The sequence below is a fragment of the Xiphias gladius genome, chromosome 19 (genome assembly GCF_016859285.1).
Source record: "Xiphias gladius isolate SHS-SW01 ecotype Sanya breed wild chromosome 19, ASM1685928v1, whole genome shotgun sequence".
Lineage (NCBI taxonomy): Eukaryota > Metazoa > Chordata > Actinopteri > Istiophoriformes > Xiphiidae > Xiphias > Xiphias gladius.
The window spans coordinates 25,112,442-25,130,684 of NC_053418.1; the positions used below are offsets into that span (position 1 = coordinate 25,112,442).

General features: G+C 39.3%; 2 protein-coding genes and 1 non-coding gene across 4 annotated transcripts; 1 reads left to right on the top strand and 2 right to left on the bottom strand.

Annotated features, from left to right (window-relative positions):
- Positions 1–1,482: 1,482 nt before the first annotated feature.
- LOC120805076 (nucleolysin TIA-1-like) lies at positions 1,483–11,786 on the bottom strand. 2 transcript variants are annotated; one of them, XM_040154931.1, is made up of 12 exons: positions 11,514–11,786; positions 10,638–10,734; positions 10,294–10,392; positions 9,131–9,185; positions 8,338–8,425; positions 7,323–7,398; positions 6,995–7,103; positions 6,810–6,905; positions 6,168–6,252; positions 5,439–5,577; positions 4,533–4,681; positions 1,483–2,855 (listed from the first exon to the last, which is right to left on the bottom strand). In XM_040154931.1, exons 1-12 carry the CDS (start codon positions 11,540–11,542, stop codon positions 2,717–2,719), a joined length of 1,161 nt encoding a protein of 386 aa, XP_040010865.1. In that variant the 5' UTR covers positions 11,543–11,786; the 3' UTR covers positions 1,483–2,716. The 2 variants fall into 2 exon arrangements, with proteins under 2 accessions (XP_040010865.1, XP_040010864.1); XM_040154930.1 differs by having other exon boundaries at positions 4,533–4,684; positions 11,514–11,785.
- Positions 11,787–12,111: 325 nt separating this feature from the next.
- Positions 12,112–12,182, bottom strand: trnag-ccc. Its single transcript has one exon. It is a non-coding gene; the product is annotated as a tRNA-Gly (tRNA).
- Positions 12,183–12,455: 273 nt separating this feature from the next.
- On the top strand, positions 12,456–17,689 carry rchy1 (ring finger and CHY zinc finger domain containing 1). Its single transcript, XM_040154932.1, has 9 exons — positions 12,456–12,731; positions 13,231–13,350; positions 13,503–13,618; positions 14,171–14,249; positions 14,346–14,390; positions 14,501–14,559; positions 14,963–14,992; positions 15,478–15,598; positions 15,824–17,689. The coding sequence occupies exons 1-9, from the start codon at positions 12,681–12,683 to the stop codon at positions 16,019–16,021; spliced, it is 819 nt and encodes a 272-aa protein (XP_040010866.1). The 5' UTR covers positions 12,456–12,680; the 3' UTR covers positions 16,022–17,689.
- The last annotated feature ends 554 nt before the right edge of the window (positions 17,690–18,243 follow it).

Consider the following 18,243-nt stretch of genomic DNA (forward strand, 5'->3'; position numbering starts at 1 on the left):
GCTGTTGGTGAACCTGCAGCTGGCGTTCTCCTACGAGTCTGAACCTCAAACCCAAGCCTGCAGTTTCAGGTTGCCTGTAAAACTTGAACCAGAGCTTTGATTATTCCAGATTTCCAGAAGCTACTGTATACCAGAGAACTCTGAAAATGTCAAGATTGACTTTTGAATACTCTTGCACTGCAGGTCTTTTATTGTGCCTTTATGCAATAAGCTTTGTAAAAGTTGAAACTTGTTTCTTCAGTTGTCATTCTATATGGGCAAATCCTGCAATAGCTGATGTCATTAATACCTGAAACCTCAACGTAATAAATTCAGTGAGGTTGGCCATTTTTATCCATAACTCCTACTGCTAATCATTTAAGATTTTCAGTATTTTCCATTTTAGACTAAATTCTAACCATCTGTCTATTGTTTACTTAAGTTTCTTATTATTTAAAATACAGAGCACAATGCGAGTGATTGGTCTTGGTTAACACTAACCTCACCAACATTTTCACAGCAGACATTTTGACTTGTCATAGCACGAAGAGCACAAGTGTAATTACTGTTATGATCTCTGAATTCCATTCAGGGGCTCCAGCTCCCTGACCCTGGTATAGACCTTTTTTTTTTTACATCAGACATTTTGACTTGTCATAGTATGAAAAGCCCAGGTGTCATTAATAACATGAACGCTGGCTGGGTTCCATTTATTGGTCCCAGTACGCGATTTCAGTGAGCCAGCAATACCACAATACCAGGACCACAACTCAGTGGAATGCAGCTATTATTACTGTTAAAATGATATACACCTGTGCTTCTCCTGCTATGACCTGTCAAAATGTCTGCTGTGAAAAAGATCTGACACTTTAGGTGGAATGGAGCCATCACTGATCCTATTTGATCACTCACTCTTCAGAATACAAAAACGGGGGGAACAAAAAAACATGAGGGGCAAGCCAGATAATAGGTATGTCTGTCTTAGTATACAGTATAGGTGTTAAGTATATTTTAGAGTCACATCAAAATAGGTATGATGCACACACTGTGTTGAAGCTATCTTCCTGTATCAAAGAAAGGTAATTAACCATAGCCTGAGTGTAATCTTCCCAACTAATTTTCGTTTAGTTTTGTTTTAACCAGATGTTTACTTCAATTGACTGCCAGCTCATAACATCTCTGTAGTTTTCTACGCCTCGTACGATGTTCAAGTACATAATGGTACTGAGTAAGGTGGTTACTCCTGCAGTGAAGTGTAGTCCTATACAGCCATATATGCTGATAATTTGAGAAATTAAAAATGGTGGCATCAACACCAATACACCCTCTTTCAACTTCTGAGATCTTCATAGCAAAACATTCCACACAACAGAACCTTTTAAACCAGAAATAACGCTCAAGCTGAAAAAAATTTATTGAAGCTGTTTCTGAATTAAATCTCTATTTATGTTTCCTTGAATATCAACCCCTCCATGAGAAAAAGGAAGACTAAACACAGTGTGGTTTATGGGCATTAGCATTTTAATTGGACAAAGCAAGAAAACATTGATTACAGTAGCAGAGTCATAAGTTCTCAGGGCTAACACCTTTCTAAACAAAAGGGTCTGAAAATGTCTGTAGGCACTGCCTAATTAAAAAGAGGATCTTGTAAGCTAAAAGAAACCAGCTCTATAAGGCAACAGTTACAATGTAGGCCTCCCCATTTCTCTGCCAAAAAGAGCAAGTGTAAAGGTTGAATCCACTCAGATTTTTGATATAAAATACTGGCGTTTCAATAGATATTTAAAAAACATCAGAAGTGTCAAACATGTTCACCCTTTAACATTTGATTTGTGTTAAATTTTAAGTATGCACTGCATGGCAATGCTGTCTTATCCCTGCATGGAAGAATCATGTGTGTTGCACTGTGCCAGTGTCACATTTGATAGTGCCACTCTGCTACGTACAATGTTGGAGTTAACTGTCGAGTTATCAAAACAAAATAAAGCAAGCACCCACAGTTAACAGTAGCATTTTACTTACATTGTTTCAAATGAATGAATGGTTATTTACAGGTGGCGAAAAGATTTGAGGCTGTCTGAAAGATATGAAGGAGAAATGGAATGCAAAAAGGAAACACTCTTGGTAGTCAAATTTGTCCATGTACAAGAGAGGAAAAAACTGTGCAATATTTATCTGCCCTTACAGAGAAACAGCAGTGGCAACAATCCCTGCAATTGATTTTAATCCAAGAGAAAATGAGAACAAATTAAACAGATTTCCATTCCTCAAATAATAACTAAGGTTCATAACTTAGCACGACTCAGACTTTTAACAGTTTCTTTAAAAAAAAATGAAGCCTCTCAATGGCTGTCTGAGAGGAAAGATGTGAAGATGGAAGCAATTTGTAAATCCCGAAAAAAAATCCAAAAGTTTCTCCTTTACAGTTTTATACTCATTTACAGTTAACTTAAAAATGGTAAGAGCCCTGGTTCATGGCCAGTCTTGCCTTCCACAAAGGGTGTAAATACCTGTGTGGGTCAAATCGCTCCTTCCTGGCTCCCGTTACACCCCCCACCCCACCCCCCCATGAAATCCCATTTACATCTCCTATCGACGTCAACCTTCCCGTTAGGTTCCAGATCCCAGTAAAAGTCTTAGTCCTGCCACAAATGGAGGCGGTGTTACACAGCCCCGCGGGGCACCTTACAGCCAATAAGAGGCTGATGGTTGAAAAATCTCCCACCCTGCCCACTTATCAGTGTGTGGGGTATCCTGCGGCTCCCATACCAGGCTGGTTGGCTAGCATACTCCCATTCAATCCCTGTGTAGGCTCCATAACCCCACCGTTACTGATGGCGCTCATGCCAGTCCACCCAGCACTGGCTGGTAAGTGACTGCAAAAAACGAGGTAAAGAAAGAGAGAGAGACAGAGAGAGAGACAGACAGAGACAGACAGACAGAGAGAGAGAGAGAGAGAGAGAGAGAGAGAGAGACAGAGAGACAGACAGAGAGAGAGAGAGAGACAGAAAGACAAAATGCCAGCAGGTTAGAAGAGACCAGGCGAAAGGGAGCCAAGGGGACGGTTTATATTAGAACTACTAGAATCTGGACAGGCTAGAATGAGGACAAGAGGGTAAACAGAGTTATCAGAGGTTGTGAGGGTGAGGCAGGCTGGGCAAAAATCAAGCTAGCAAAACACAGGGAAGAAAAAAAAAAAAGAAAGTGAGGGGCTGTTTGGAGGGGCCAAAGGTAAGTGTCAATTGATTAAACATGGGTGGACAAGCAGACAAAGAGCATACAGGCTAAGCGCAGCAAGTTAAATATTCTTTTCTACCCCCCTCCCAACTGTTGATCACCATGAACATAAAACAGCTGTAACCAGACTATAGACAGATAAGCCACAGTTTACAACCATGCAGATGATCTTCATTTCTCTTGCAGAACTTCTACATTTGGCCACAAAGTAAACATAAATTCTCACCTAATTCAAGTGATGTATTTTAAGTCTTTTATCATTCGTGTAATAAATCTAAATTCTAAGTTCAGTGTGGAGAATAGACAGCTTATAAAGGATAAAGTTTTATCTTCAAATTTCAAGTCAAGAGAGGCCTCACCTCTGTTTTAGGAATTGTGCATTTACTGTACATTTCACAATCACACACACTGCTTTCAGTTACATCTACCTTGCACCTTTGTACAGAGCCTATTTATACACCTGTTCACCAAGAATATTAGACTGTCAACAACATATGGCCTCTCCTTTATTTTTCTTGGGTGCACAAAGCATCACTGCACATAGACTGTCTAAATAAAAACAAAATTTGATAACCTACAAATGATATTTAACATGTCCTACTGACATTCATATACAGATCAAATCCTCAGATATGTGTAAAATAAATCAATGAAATCAAAAAGAAAAAAGTATGTAAAAAGCTATGACATGAATGTAGACATACAAAACAAACGAACAGCCTTAAAGAACACAGTTCTTACACACAGTCGGTAATCTTACAAAAAGGGAAATGCATTATTCGTCAATAAACTCTCCCCGGGTTTGGACAGTAAGTGAAACTTTGTTCTGAGCTTTTAGCATTCATCTTGTTTCTGTCAATTACCTTGAAATTTATTGAAATGAATAAAAATAAGTTTTTAGCTAGTTTAAGGCAGTCTTCTTACAATCATTTTTGGGATAGCTGACAGTTTTGAACTATTATGTGCTACAATTCAAGTGACAAAAACATTTTGGAACAAAATCCTTCAGTTATTAAGATGTGCTGTGCACAGTTAGCTGTAATGACGAACTGAAACATGATTAACAACAAATTTAAAGTTCAGATTGTTCTGTGTGTGTGTTTATTTCTCAATCTTCTCAAGATGAGCAAGACGAGGGGCTGGTGAGGGGAGGAGGGAGGAGGGGGGTGGGGGGTGGGGGGTGTGGGGGAGGGAATCATGGCTCCCTCCTGTGGCCAGAGCTGCCTCTCGCTGCCCCGGTCTTGAAGGGGAATTCTGGTGGTGCTGGAGTAGGAGGAGGCGGTGAAGGGGAGCCTTGTGCACACCGTGCTACTTACTTGAAGCCCTGCTGGTTCCAAGCCTGGCCGTAGACGCCGTAGGTGGGGACCTGCCACCCATTTGGGACGTACTGGCTAATCTGGGGCCCGTTGCCGTACCACTGGCCCCACTGGCCGTAGGGCTGAGCTGCAGCGAAGCCCATCTTGTTCTGCTGTAGGGCACAGTACAACAAGTATGGCTTAGTATGGTTCATGGCAGCAACCACAATACAAGTAGCCCATGTTTCCCCTCAAGAAAAAAAAATCCATGTACTTGAGAAATTATACATAATAATTATACAAACCTGTATAATAATTTAAGTGCCATTCAGGAGTCTATCCTTACTTAACCAGGAATTTCCATGACTCTCTTTCCCTGCAGGGAACTTGCAAAACTTCTACATGGATAACACCAACATTAGGTCACCATGTGATGCAATGGTGGGTTTTGAAAAACACCACTTACGCCAGGACAAAGGGGGGCATTTCCCTGAGTGTGTCAGAGGAGGAGCTTGCCTTTAAAGCCACAATGAAATGAAAAAAATACTTAATACTTTTTTTTAAACTTAAAATATTACTTTTATGTTCAAGATACATTTTCTCCCTGATTGTTGGCCCTTTGAAATATACTTGAACAACCACTGCCTGCTTTGTGTAAAGTTCATATACCCCCCTTCAATATGAAATACATTAAATGATGGGGGCAAAATGCTTGTTAAATACCTTTTCATAAGCATTGTGATGTTCAGCACTTCCAGGGTTATGGTTTCAAATCAACTGTTGTTGACGTTATAGCGACTCATGACACACTGCAGCACTAACCGGCAGAAGTCATCTTATGTTTATCTTGTTTTAAAAACTTCTATGAAGAGCAGTAAGTAGATGCTGTTTATTTTATGCAGTATGTGCGGTATATGTTGTAATTACCTGAGGCATAGGCATCTGCTGCATTGGGTTCATCATGTCTGGGGTCTCTTTACCCCAGTAGCATTTGACTATGTGGCCCTCTATTGAAGTGCCATTCACTGACACAATGGCATGGGCTGCTGACTCATGGGAGTTAAACCTGGACAAAAATAGAGGGAGAGAGCGACTAAGGAAACGCTGAACCTCATTTCATAGATATTTACTTGCAAACAGTGACCAAACCAGTGCTGGAGATCTGTTCTGTTAGCAAACTTTGAGAAGGTCATGAATACCTATTAGAGGGTCTGCCTGGTTAACAAAGACATGTAAAGAACTATTACTTCTGCACTGCAAGACCCTAACAGGCATTATTTGAAAAAATAAATAAATAAATAAATAAATAAATACATTTGAAAAAAAAAAAAAAATTTTAATTTTACGAAGAAGTGGAATAGATATGTCACATATGTGGGATAAAACCCTGCGTTAATAATTACAACTATTCATGCAACCAAAAAACATAATAACCCATGCAGGTAACATCATTAGAAACATGTTATATCATTGGTTGAAAAATCCAGATCCTCTCTGTCTACAGCAGGTTTTCTGTCCAATCTGGAATGAAGTCAGCAGGACTTTAGACTGGATCAAGAACCAATCCATCATACTTTGACCTTGCTTAAAAGGGGTTTAAAAATAAATAAATAAATAAATAAAAATAAAAAGCTGTTAATACGAAACCCCAGATACCTCACAAATGAATAGCCTTTGTCTGGGAAAACTCTGATTTCCATGATTTGTCCAAAGGGAGAGAAGGTCTGTCTCATCAGTTGTTCTGAAAGCCAAACAGAAAGGGAACATCAGATATCAAACTATATGGGCTAATGTGTCATGAAAAAACATTTGCTGAATGAGAAATGTGGTATACTGGCATCTTGGATAAGGGTCTCTCAGTGGTTGTAAGTTAAAATCATAGGCCAGTCAACTTTGCTGACAACACAGCAGGGTTTTAGAATGACCTCTATGAGTAAAATACACTTAGCTAAAATTCTGCAGTTTATAATACATAGGTAACACAGGCAATCATTTCAATGAAGGAATAAGTCATCCCTCCAACAATTAGGCTCTTTTAAGTGTTTGTCATTGTTTCTGAACAATAACTGTCCCCTATGGGACAGAGGAATAAGCTGTAGCTATGCAGATTATGGTTAATAGGATAAATTTCTTAGTTTTGGTCTCAATGAAAGAATGTTGAATAATGATAAAAAGATAAAATAAGACCAGCCTTACCCTTTAAATAAGTGGTCACTGGCTTTTAACAGTTTACCTAATACTACCACTGTCAGTATCATTATCATTCTGATGTTAGCATTGGTACTAATAGTACCTTACCTGTCAGCCCTGTGCTGACTCCACCACAATACACAGTGCAGTTACTGGGGCTGGACTGATTCACTACTTCATCAAAGGATAGGTGCTTGGAGTTATCTGGAAGAAAAATAAGAAAGCAGTGTTACTGTTAACATGTGGATCCAACATCCTAAGCTAGCAAAACCTGCACATTTATGACAACACACTTTCATAGGTGGTCTTTGGGGCGGGGGGCTTTCTTGTGGCCCAGTTAGTTCGAATCTGTCTGCCTCCTAACCACTGGCCCCCCATCTGCTGAATGGCGTTTTCTGCATCCTGGAATGGAGAAAAAAATCTGGTTATTGCATCAAGCTGGAGTCTAGTAATGTAAAATGTAAAATGCATCCTTGTAGAAGCACAGAACACAAATTAAGACATAACCTACTGTATGTGAAAATGTGCCATTTTTTTTAATATAACAAAGCCGATTACTTCTGTTCTTTGGAGCATGTTTTATAGATATAATAATGCTTTATGAACCTTTTGTCTACTCACCCATTTGTTGAAGAAAGACACAAAGCCATAGCCTTTAGATTTCCCTGTAGCCATATCTTTCACAACACGAGCATCTCTGTGGACAAACACACCAACATGAATACATAAGAAACATAAACTGTATGAGATGTAAAAAGAGAACGGGTCTTCATAAACTCTCAAATAGAAATTAGCGCTGCAACTGATTACTATTGTTATCAAATTCATTTGCCAAATATTTTCCTCTATTCATTGTTTGGTTTGTAAAAAATTTCACAATACATTATAAAAAATTCCCTGAACAGCTTCCCAAAGGCCAAGTCGACATTTTCATATTGCCTTATTTGTCCAACCAAAACCCCACAATACTCAGGTCAATATCATAAAGGACAAAGAAAACTAGCAAATTTTCACATTTGAAAAGCTGGAGACTGTTGAGTGTTGACTAAAGCAACTGACTATGAAAAATAGTTGCAGTCAATTTTTGTCGATCAACTAATCGATTAATTGTTTCAGCTTTAATTGAAACGATGCATCTCTAGACCAGGGCCGAGCATTCTTTAAATGTACTGTACCTGCCTAAGGTTTCTTCCATTCTTTTATGTTTTATAAATGAGACAGGAATGGGAAAAAATTATTTCCAGCTATGAGAGCACAACCTCATTTTCTATTGTCTATCACTGATTTAATTATATTTGTAAGGCTAAAGCAAAAATAATTTTCATTATCAGTTAATCTTCTGATTTTTTTCATTTAATGATTCAGTATCAGAAATTAAAAAAAAAAAAACTCTAATCACATTTTCCCAAAGTCTTCAGTAGAATCTTTAAATATTGTTTTGTCCAAACAACAGTCCAAAACCCAAAGATTTTCAAGATACGATAAAATAAAACAGAGAAACAGCAGATCCCCACATTTGTGAAGCTAGAACCAAAGAATATTAGGCACTTTTGCTTAAAAAGTTTCTGTCAATCAACTAATTGACCCCTAGTTGCAGCTCTGAATCCTAATCAGTAAATATTAGCTTTATACTTACGATATCCTGCCAAATGGACCAAAGGCAGCTTTGACGTCTTCTGTAGTTATTTCTGGGCTGAGGTCTCCAACAAAGACATGAAAGTGATCTAAAAGGGGGGAAAAAAAAAAAAGTTCAAACATGGCATATGTTAATTCAATTCAATTTTATTTAATTTATATAGCACCAAATCATAACAGAAGTTATCTCAGGGCACTTTTCATATAGAGCAGGTCTAGACCGTATTCTTTATAATTGTATTGACAGAGACCCAACATTCCCCCATGAGCAAGCACTTGGTGAAAGTGGCAAGGAAAAACTCCCTTTTAACAGGTAGAAACCTTAAACAGAACCTGGCTAATGGTGGGCAGGTTCTGTTCTTTTACTCTTTCCAAGACAGTGATTTCCTGTCTGGATTCGCAATTTTTTTTATCAGTTTGTTAGTAGGGGAAGGACAAAAGGAGTGTCATCCTGGAAAACCCACATTCCAGACAAAAGAACGAAATGGCTACAACTACATAAGCATATAAGCAGTGTAAACCAGTGTAAGACTATTCCATTGTATTAATGTTAAAGTATACACTCAGTTTGCAGTTTATTATTAGGTACATCTAGCTAAAACTAATCCAGTCTAATACAACAGTCCTGCAATAAATCATCTTTCATGAAGGTTATAGGGTTCAGTTTGTGTTGAAACTATTTTAGAGAGGATTTACTGCAGGATTGTTGTATTAGACTGTATTAGTTTTAACTAGGTGTTCCTAATAAACTGCAAATCGAAAGTATATCCCCACTGACAAGGACTTGTACTTACTACTTGTGTCTTTTTTCTGGCTGGTTGGTGTTGTGGCCCAGTTCACTTTGACCTCCTGTGGAGAGGGGAAGAGAGAGAACAGGCCAGGTGGGGTATGTTTACATGATTTTCGGTAAAACCTTGCAATTTCCACTATGAGGGTGTATGATTTAAAGTCTGACTAAAAAGTATTTATTAATGTACTACTTATTTAATCTGATGTGCGCCTTACCTCTCAATTCTGTCCCATGTAGGTCAAGTAACATAGTGCAAGCTCATCTTGTAACAAATCTTAAGACCTCAGTTAACTTATCACAAAACAAACTGCAACTGGCCTGTTATTTGTGATTCAAACAATTTCATTACTGGGTGTAGGTATGTCTTAGCAAAAAGAATAAGAGTGTAACTATGGTATAATATGAATGGGGCATCAATGCAGTGCTGAAATATTTTAATGGGAGGCATAAGCCAATAATAAAAAAATGCCGATATTACTGAAAGTTACAAAACTCATCTGCGGTGGTTGCCAGTGAATGCACCTCAACTAAACAGAGTGGTTGCTAAGTTCAGCGTCATGGTCCTTTCATTTTCCAGTTTATGTCCTAGCATTGAGTCCAGAGGCTCGACTCATTATTGCACCATCCAGCACCACTTTAATATTCTTTTATCACGCCCTTTGGTCTTTTAAATGTTGGAGATTAAAATGTTAATGGTTTGCTCTGATGTTCTACATAACTTGACTTTTATGTTTTGCTATCTTGTCAGTACAGCACTGGCTTGTTCAGTGGACACCGGAATTATATTTCCGTCATTAATTTCTTCTTCTCAAATATCAATTTGCTTTAAACATTAATTTAAACAAGTTTCACATTGGCAGCATTCCATCACACCTAACACCACGATTTCATGTATTTCAAGACTGTTACGTTTAAGATAATGAAACCAATTTTACCACCAGAGAGATAACTTCTGGCAGTGTTCAAGATGTTCATGATATGATTTGATTTGGAACCTAACTCCAGTAGCCTCCCCTTGACAGTTTGAAAACCCTTATGTATGTAATGGAATATGAATGCTAGCAGATCACTGTTTAAAAAAAAAAAAAAAAAAAAAAGGCTCACAACCTAAATTCCCACACCCAAAGCCCACCCGTCCCCACTCACCCTGTAGATACGATAGCTTACCTTACCCATTATTTTCCTTCCATTCATGGCTGCCAATGAGGCAGCAGCATGCCTGTGGTCATAGAACTCCACAAAGCAGTACGGATCATTTCCAGCTGTCTGTCAACGGGAAAACAAGACTGATATTAAGTCCAAGGTAAAGGTGGCCATTTAATCACACATGACAAGTGTCACCTACTGTATCTTGGTGTGTCAGGCCTGATATAACAGACTGGGAAAGGAAAATCAATATGGAGCACAGATACAGACTGAGACTTTCACAGGCACCACAACCTTTCAGGCCACTGTTGAATGCGTTTTCCTATTGTCAAATAATATTTACCAAACGAGGGGATAACACTCACATCAACTATCATTTTACAGCTCTTGCAGGGTCCTATCTGTGTGAAGACCTGCAGGATAAGGGGCTCGGTGACATCTCTGGACAGATTCCCCACATACCTGCAATCAAGGAGAGAGATGAGGGAGTTAAGTCTTTGTCGAACAGGAAGTAGCATGCAAACAAAGGCTAGTTAACAGGGCTAGCTACAACCCACAACAATTCCTTATTTTTACATGAACTCAGCAATTAAAGTGGACTAAATACTACTGGGGATATTCTCAATTTTACACAGACAACTCGAGTGTGGTCACCCCCTCAATGGTTCTGTCCTGTACCGTCTCTCGAAGCGTTGACGTGGCTTGTCTACCGGCTAGCTAAAGATAACGCTAGCCGGTTCAAACGGGCCTCAGGCTAAGGGGCTTTGCAGCTAACGGTACTTTGTAAAAAATTCCATACTTTTTTTTTTTGGTCTAGCCAGTGCCTGTCCATTTGTAAAACAAAAAACACGACTACTTTTGAGAATATAGCCATCATTAAACGAAAACCTGGGCATTTTAGAAGAAGGGGCTATCTAGCGGCGTTCGCATCTTTAGCTAATGATAGCTAGCATTAACTAGCCCTTCAGTTTCATTTCCAGGCGAGTTACGGTTCCGTCTATTTATACGGTTAAATCAAACAGAACTTTACCTTCATGTCGAAAATTTTCTTTTTCTTATAACATTTAAAAATGTCGATATTGTCGGCCTGTAATGATAATGCGAGTTAAATGCCCATGTGTGTCTAAATTACAAGGTTTTACAGTTTTTTATTGAAACAACAACGTGGAAACATTTCGGACGCGCCGTAGCTACACAGAGCCTTCCCATTCCAGGACATAGACAGGGCCGCTGTTACTCACAAGGTTCTGGGTTGATCGTCCTCCATCATCAAGGTTTAGTGGTCGCGTCCTGAGAGGTTTTTAATCCAATGACATACAAATTGGTTGTGCTGAACTTGAGCGACCGCGAACGTAAAGGCTGTATCAACTATTTAATGACAGATCGGTGGCCGATTCTGCTCTCTCACACACCGCAGACAGCCTCAGTCTGATGCAAACAATAGGAAGTTGAAGATGGCGGAGGAGCGGCGTCAGCAGCGTCAACCTGCGCGCTGAAATGAAGCCAAAATCAAGCGCTCTTTCTCCCACAAACAAAGATGTGACTCCACATCTGTACGCAAAAAGTTGCACTTTAGAGAGTTACTGGCAGCCTTGCAGAACTGCAAAATAATATTTCCAGTAGTCTATTCTTTGTCATAGCTTAACTGACCAAACTGCAAAAACGTTAGAGGAAATAACAGCTGTACACTGGGAAATGCTTATGACACAACCAGTTATAGTAAAAGGTAACCTGCGATGTATTTCTTTAATACATTGGTTCATTTGCTACATTTCCACAGTTATTGGTGCTACATTGTAACATTTCGGTATTCGCTGATTATTGCAGGAGCAAAACACGTGCGCCGCCCGGGAATCGAACCCGGGTCGCAAGAATGGGAATCTTGCATGATACCACTACACCAGCGGCGCCGTTGGTGTGGTTTGAGCACCCAAGTATTATCAACACGGCCTACTGTAATATGAGGTGGGTAGTGTGTTGTTGAATAAAGGTGAGAGAAGAAAAACAGTGGGAAATATCTTTTACTGCGGTGTATGACACGGCGATCGAACTCAGTATTTGACGCAGTATTAAATGCAGCGGGAGAAATGAAGTGATCATTCTCCTAAAAGTTTGTGTTTTGTGTTCCACCCGTAATACAAAGGCTCAGCCTAAGATTACTTGATTTGAAAATCCCCAAAATGCAACGGGGAAAAAGAGGGACTTGAGTCACTGATATTGTGCCGTATCACCTTGCTTGTCACAGCAGTATATTTTTTTAACAAATAACCAACCAACGTAATTTGCCGGCGAGTTTGGTCGATGTCTCAAGCGGAGGAGGGCAGTGTTGCTGAGTCTACCCTGTCAAAAATAAGGAAGAAGAAAAGCGGTCATCGGACGCGAAGAAGAAGACAAATTTGGGGGGAAACATGGCTTCCTCTGCTGGTTGTGAGCACTATGTTCGCAGCTGCTTATTGAAAGTGAGTAGACTTTTTGACATCGATGCATATATTTGCCTTACGTGCAAAGTGGAGGCGTACGGCTGTTGAATATGTCTAACACTAACTCTGGTATGAAGAGTGGCGCTACTGTACAAATCTGGTAGCAACCACTCACGGCTAGCTAACGTTGGTTAGTTGCTTAAACACTACCCGATAACAGCAACGGTGTCCTTATTACATGTCAGCTGCATGTCGCGGGACAATGGCGAGGGTTTGAGAGTTTAGTCAGTATTGGATTATTTTTAAAGTTAGTTTATCCCCCACAATCTCAAGTCATACGTGCTGGCTATTTGTTACGTTTGTGTAATTAAAAAGTCACTGAAACTTCAATTTGACTTGTTTATAAACCTCCAGTGTTGTAGCAAGCAGAAATAATGAATACCCTAAATTGTCATCGTTGCCTCTAATATGAATATGATTGACATAACCGGCATCCAGCTCCACGTGCCCGGTGTAATTACGTTTCTGTGCACTACAGGCACCTTGCTGTGGTAAACTGTATGTGTGTCGGCTGTGCCACGATGCGCAGGAAAACCACCAGATGGATAGATTCAAAGTCAGAGAGGTGCAGTGCTCCGAGTGTCAGACAGTGCAGCAGGTAAAAGAGAAAAACAACTGCAACCTTTATGTTTCAGCCACTCAGTGATCTTAAATGGCACTCCCTCTGTGGTCTTTATGTTGTCGTGCATGTAGTGGTTATCGCACGTCAAGATAAACCAAGGGTAAAAATGTAAGTTATCACCCTTTTAGGCACAGCAGACTTGCCAGCAGTGTCGCGTGAAGTTTGGGGAGTATTACTGTGACATTTGCCACTTGTTCGACAAGGATAAGAAGCAGTACCACTGTCAACCCTGTGGAATATGCAGGTGAGCAGCAGTAGAGTTTAGGGAATACTTGTTATATAGCTTGTTACAAATCTTTTTATAATTATAGCCTTAGTAGACGATGCTAACAATGACAATGGTTACTTGGGGGGGGGAGTAAAAATGTCTCAAGGTGAAGGCCCTCTTAAAGTTGGATCCAGAATTAGTCATTTTCTTTCTACATGGCTAATTCAAGTTAATTCAACAAAAATCACAATGTAATGATGTTCGTTTTAAACGTCCTAATTTGAGATCAGTGTTTCTATATCAGCTAACACCACAATCAGTAATTGAGTCGGTTTTCAAGTCTGCCATACTACTCTATACATTGATATTTCAAGTTGTCAGTGCAAAAAAGTGGCTCAGTAATGTTGCAGTATGCTTATGTGATTCTGCCAGTGACCTTTCCTGTAAACACACACAATACAAAAAAATAAATACTTTGCCACTAACAGTTTTGTTTTTGCTTCCATGCATTGAAGTAACTTACAACTGAGTTTTATTGCATGTTATTCATTCATAAGATGATTAGCACCTGTGTTTTGGTCCCCACAGGATTGGGCCCAAGGAGAAGTATTTCCACTGTGAGAAGTGCAATCTGTGTTTAGCCCAGGATCTACAGGGAAAACACAAGGTAATTATTACCCTGCACCTGTTTCTGACACACACTCATCATATTTTTCTGTAGTATCCTCACTGCTTTTATTGACAATTTTTTTTTATGTTTCAGTGTGTTGAAAATGTGTCAAGGCAGAACTGCCCAGTATGTATGGAGGTAATAAAAAATATGATACATTTGGGGATAGTGTAAAGAGGGATGTTGGATTTTTATTCAGTCCTTTGCTTTCTCCATAATGTGATATGATCTTCCTTTTGTATGTACAGGATATTCACACGTCCAGAATTGGAGCTCACGTTCTTCCATGCGGCCATCTTTTACACAAGTATGATTCATTGTACTCTGAATACTAGTAGCTCGGGGATGTGTGATTGAATTGTGCATATTTTGTAATTATACTGCAGGATAAAAACATTAATCTTGGACTTTGGCCTGGCAGATTTCAATGAGGATTTATTACTTATATATTATGTTTTTAAAAATCTAATAGTATAATAATAGTATTTGTAATATAAGAGAAAAGATATGATAAAATTACAAAGATGAAGACGAGAATTGAAGAGATATTAAAATGATGAATGAATAGACTAATAAAAGAAAATGTTAATATTTTCAAGCCCTACATAATCCTTAAATAACTGCAGTGGTTTATCTTTATTTAGTAATAATAATTCAAGATCTGTTATGAGATAAAGGTAACAATTAACATGTTTGTTCATTCTCTGCAGGACCTGCTTTGATGACATGGTCAGAACGGGGTATGTCTAATAAGTCCCTTTTACTGGTAATTGTTTAGTTGAATAAAATATGGTCTTGTTCAAGGTTATGTATTACTTATTTGTTGGTTTGACATAAACATTTCCGGAACAATTGAGTCCTGCATCAGCCCGTGTTTTTACGTGCAATAAAGTAACCAGGTTACAGCTGGCTTTCTCCAGTAAGCTGATTTCTTAAACAACAAGTAAACAAGAAACCTGGTTTCTGCAATTGGGTTGAGGAAAAGCTCTGCTCTGTCTGTCTGGCTGCCGTCCTCCTCGCACTGCACTGTCAGCCTGCTCCAGCACAGACCCACACAAACACAAAAGAAAGTATAAAAGCAGCCATTCAGTGTATTCTATCACCACAGTTGGAATAAGTAAGCCATGGTTCCCAAATAAGGTCTGGGGTAGATGAATACTAAAGTGCATGTAAAGGCACTGAGTGACACCTTCCACTAAATGTCATTTTTGCTTGTTTGCCTTAGAGCGTATCGCTGCCCGCTGTGTATGCACTCTGCCTGGAACATGGAGGAACACTGGGATCAGATAGACATAGAAATCGCCCAGTCACCGATGCCCACTGAATACGAGGGTGCGACTGTCAAAGTACGACCGCAATAAATACCCTAGTAATATTTTTTATTTAGTTAAAAGAAGGGTTGAATTACTGATTGATCAGATTCTCATTTTTAAACATGATTTGTACAGTGTTTTGTGTTTTATTCAATACAGTTTGTACAGTTCAATCAAAATGGATGGTGACTGTTATGAGTAATCATCCAATAGTTATCTTTACATATAATCCACCACCTTTGTTTTTCATCACTATAGATTATATGTAACGACTGCCAAGCCCACTGCACGGTGCCTTTCCACGTGCTGGGCATGAAGTGCAGCAGCTGTGGCTCCTACAACACAGCACAGGAAGGAGGACTCATCCAGCAGCCTCAAGAACAACAGCCAGAGGAGGACATTGAGAACGAGGCAGAAACAGACACAGAGCCCGAGCAGCAAGATCAACCTGAGTAACCCGCCACATGGGCATTACAGCCAACCACGATCGAAATTTACAACTTAAATGTTGTAACTTATATTGATTGTAACAGTAGACTGAGGCAATATTCCTTGATTGTATATACTACAAAACAAATTCCATCTGTTTTCTGCGCCAGCTTATCCTCATCAGGCCAGGAACCTATCCCAGCATGCACTGGGTGAGATAAAGGGTACACCATGGACAGGTTTCCAGTCTACAACAGGACTAACACATACACACAAACACATTCACAGCTGATTACAATTTAGAGTCATAGTCAAACTGACCTGCATGTCTTAAGACTGGGAGAGGAAACCCACGAAAACATGGTGAGAACATGCAAACTCCACACAGAAAAGTCCCAGGATGGTCTTGCTGGGGGCTGAAAGTCTGCTGAGCGACCATGTGGCACCATGACGAAGAAATGAACTGATCAACTGCTTCGAGTGAGGAAGTGCTGTTGCTTTAAAGGCTGTACAGCATCTGACCAATCATGATTGTTTTCTGTTAAGTTCAGGGACTGTGCCAGACGTCCTATTTAAATGCTCTCAGTAAAACATTGTTTAATCAAAGATGTGTCCACTTGTCATATACACAATATCTGCCTGTGTAACTACTCGACACTCCACCAGGTTTGAAAATGTGTCGGACACAATTGAAAATTAAAACTAGCTTCATTTAGAAGTCAACATGATTAATATTGTAGTAGGTCTGCACACTAACTCTAATGACATGCTAGCAGCGGCTAACGGCAGTGGCTATAAAGGATCAGTAAAAGTGGGATCCACACACAGGGTATTAAAAATGGACTGAGAGAAATGGAAACAGTCACATAGCATTTGTGCAGAAAAAAAACCTTCAAAAGGTGCAGCTGTTTCAGTCCATGTGTGGACTATCCTCAGTACAACTTTTGGACCCCTTGCACTGGTCATTTTTTGCTGTTTTCTGCATGTGAACCAAAGATTAAACAGATAGAATTTTCCTACGTTTCACTTAATTCCTGAGTTTGGATCTCGTTCCCAATGATTTCCTTGATCAGAAACTGATGCTACAAGTGTTGAAATTTGTTTTATTCAAAGGCACAAAGCAAATGTAAAAACAGTTCCCCCCCAAAATTCAGAGCACAAGACCAGAACTTCCAGGTCTTTGAATTTTTGTCTTTTAAACCTGTGATGCTACCTAATAGGTTTGTTTACATTACTTTTGTTTGTAAAAACTGAAATTCAGCAGGGTAGTGCTTTGAGTAATGATACGTTGTGAAATATTACAAATAATTACTTTTCATTGACAAGTCAAACAATTCAGATATGTATGTAAATGTACTTTTATTTTAGATGGTCCAAAATATTACTGACTGGGACCTCAACCTGCTCATCTTCTAAAGCCAGCCAAGCAGATGACAGTATTGTCTAAAATATAGCGTTGCTAATATGTTCTAAGTCCTGCCTATTTGTTATGGTAAACTAATGTGATGCAATTACAACTGCAACACATGCACCTACTGAATATTTCCTACTCATAACATACATACAGTACTGTATTTTTTGGTATGGCTGCTGTGACAAATGATCCCTTAATTCTGGTACCATTTGTGTTTTTTGTGTCTTCGTTACTTGGAGGTGTAAAGTTTGGTTATCTTTACAATGACGGTGATACAAAACCTCAATAAAAAACATTACTTAACATCATTGTGGTGTGTTATCTTCAGAACCAATCACTGAATTAGAGACAAGCACATTTAATCACATGGGGTTTTTAGCTAAGATGTCGATTCTACAAATCAACAATACATTTCAATTGTATTTATATAGCAGTAATTATACAAGCACCATTTTGACAAAATTGCCACTGATAAAGGAAATGTAAAGTAAAATCCAAGTTTTTTCTGGAAATTTGGACTTGATATTACAACAATAAAAGTATCAAGACAACACTACATATATCTACAACAAACATGGGCCAAACCAGTAACCTGAAGTGGAACTAAAACTGAAATGGATCACTGTTTCTATGATCAAATGCTGTCTCCTCTGGGTGGATCTGGCTCAGTGGTCCCGAAGGGGAGGGGTTGTGAAGGAGTGGTGGTGGAGTATGGTGGAAGTGTTGGTTTGATGATGTGTGGAGGAAAGGTTGGAGTGGCACCCTGGGGGAAGCCTTGGTTTGTGGTGGTGGTGGTGGTGACTTGTGGTTGAGTTGTGCCACCAGTACCTATGAC

Excerpts from the sequence above, each read along its gene's own strand:
- LOC120805076 (XM_040154930.1), bottom strand. The coding sequence starts at position 11,542 with ATGATGGAGGACGATCAACCCAGAACCTT. Across the intron at positions 10,393-10,637 it reads GCTGTAAAATGATAGTTGAT|ACAGCTGGAAATGATCCGTA; the intron begins GTGAGTGTTATC and ends TCCCGTTGACAG. Across the intron at positions 6,906-6,994 it reads CCCAAAGACCACCTATGAAA|ATAACTCCAAGCACCTATCC; the intron begins GTGTGTTGTCAT and ends TTTTTCTTCCAG.
- rchy1 (XM_040154932.1), top strand. The coding sequence starts at position 12,681 with ATGGCTTCCTCTGCTGGTTGTGAGCACTATGTTCGCAGCTGCTTATTG. Across the intron at positions 12,732-13,230 it reads TTCGCAGCTGCTTATTGAAA|GCACCTTGCTGTGGTAAACT; the intron begins GTGAGTAGACTT and ends TGTGCACTACAG. Across the intron at positions 14,993-15,477 it reads GATGACATGGTCAGAACGGG|AGCGTATCGCTGCCCGCTGT; the intron begins GTATGTCTAATA and ends TGTTTGCCTTAG.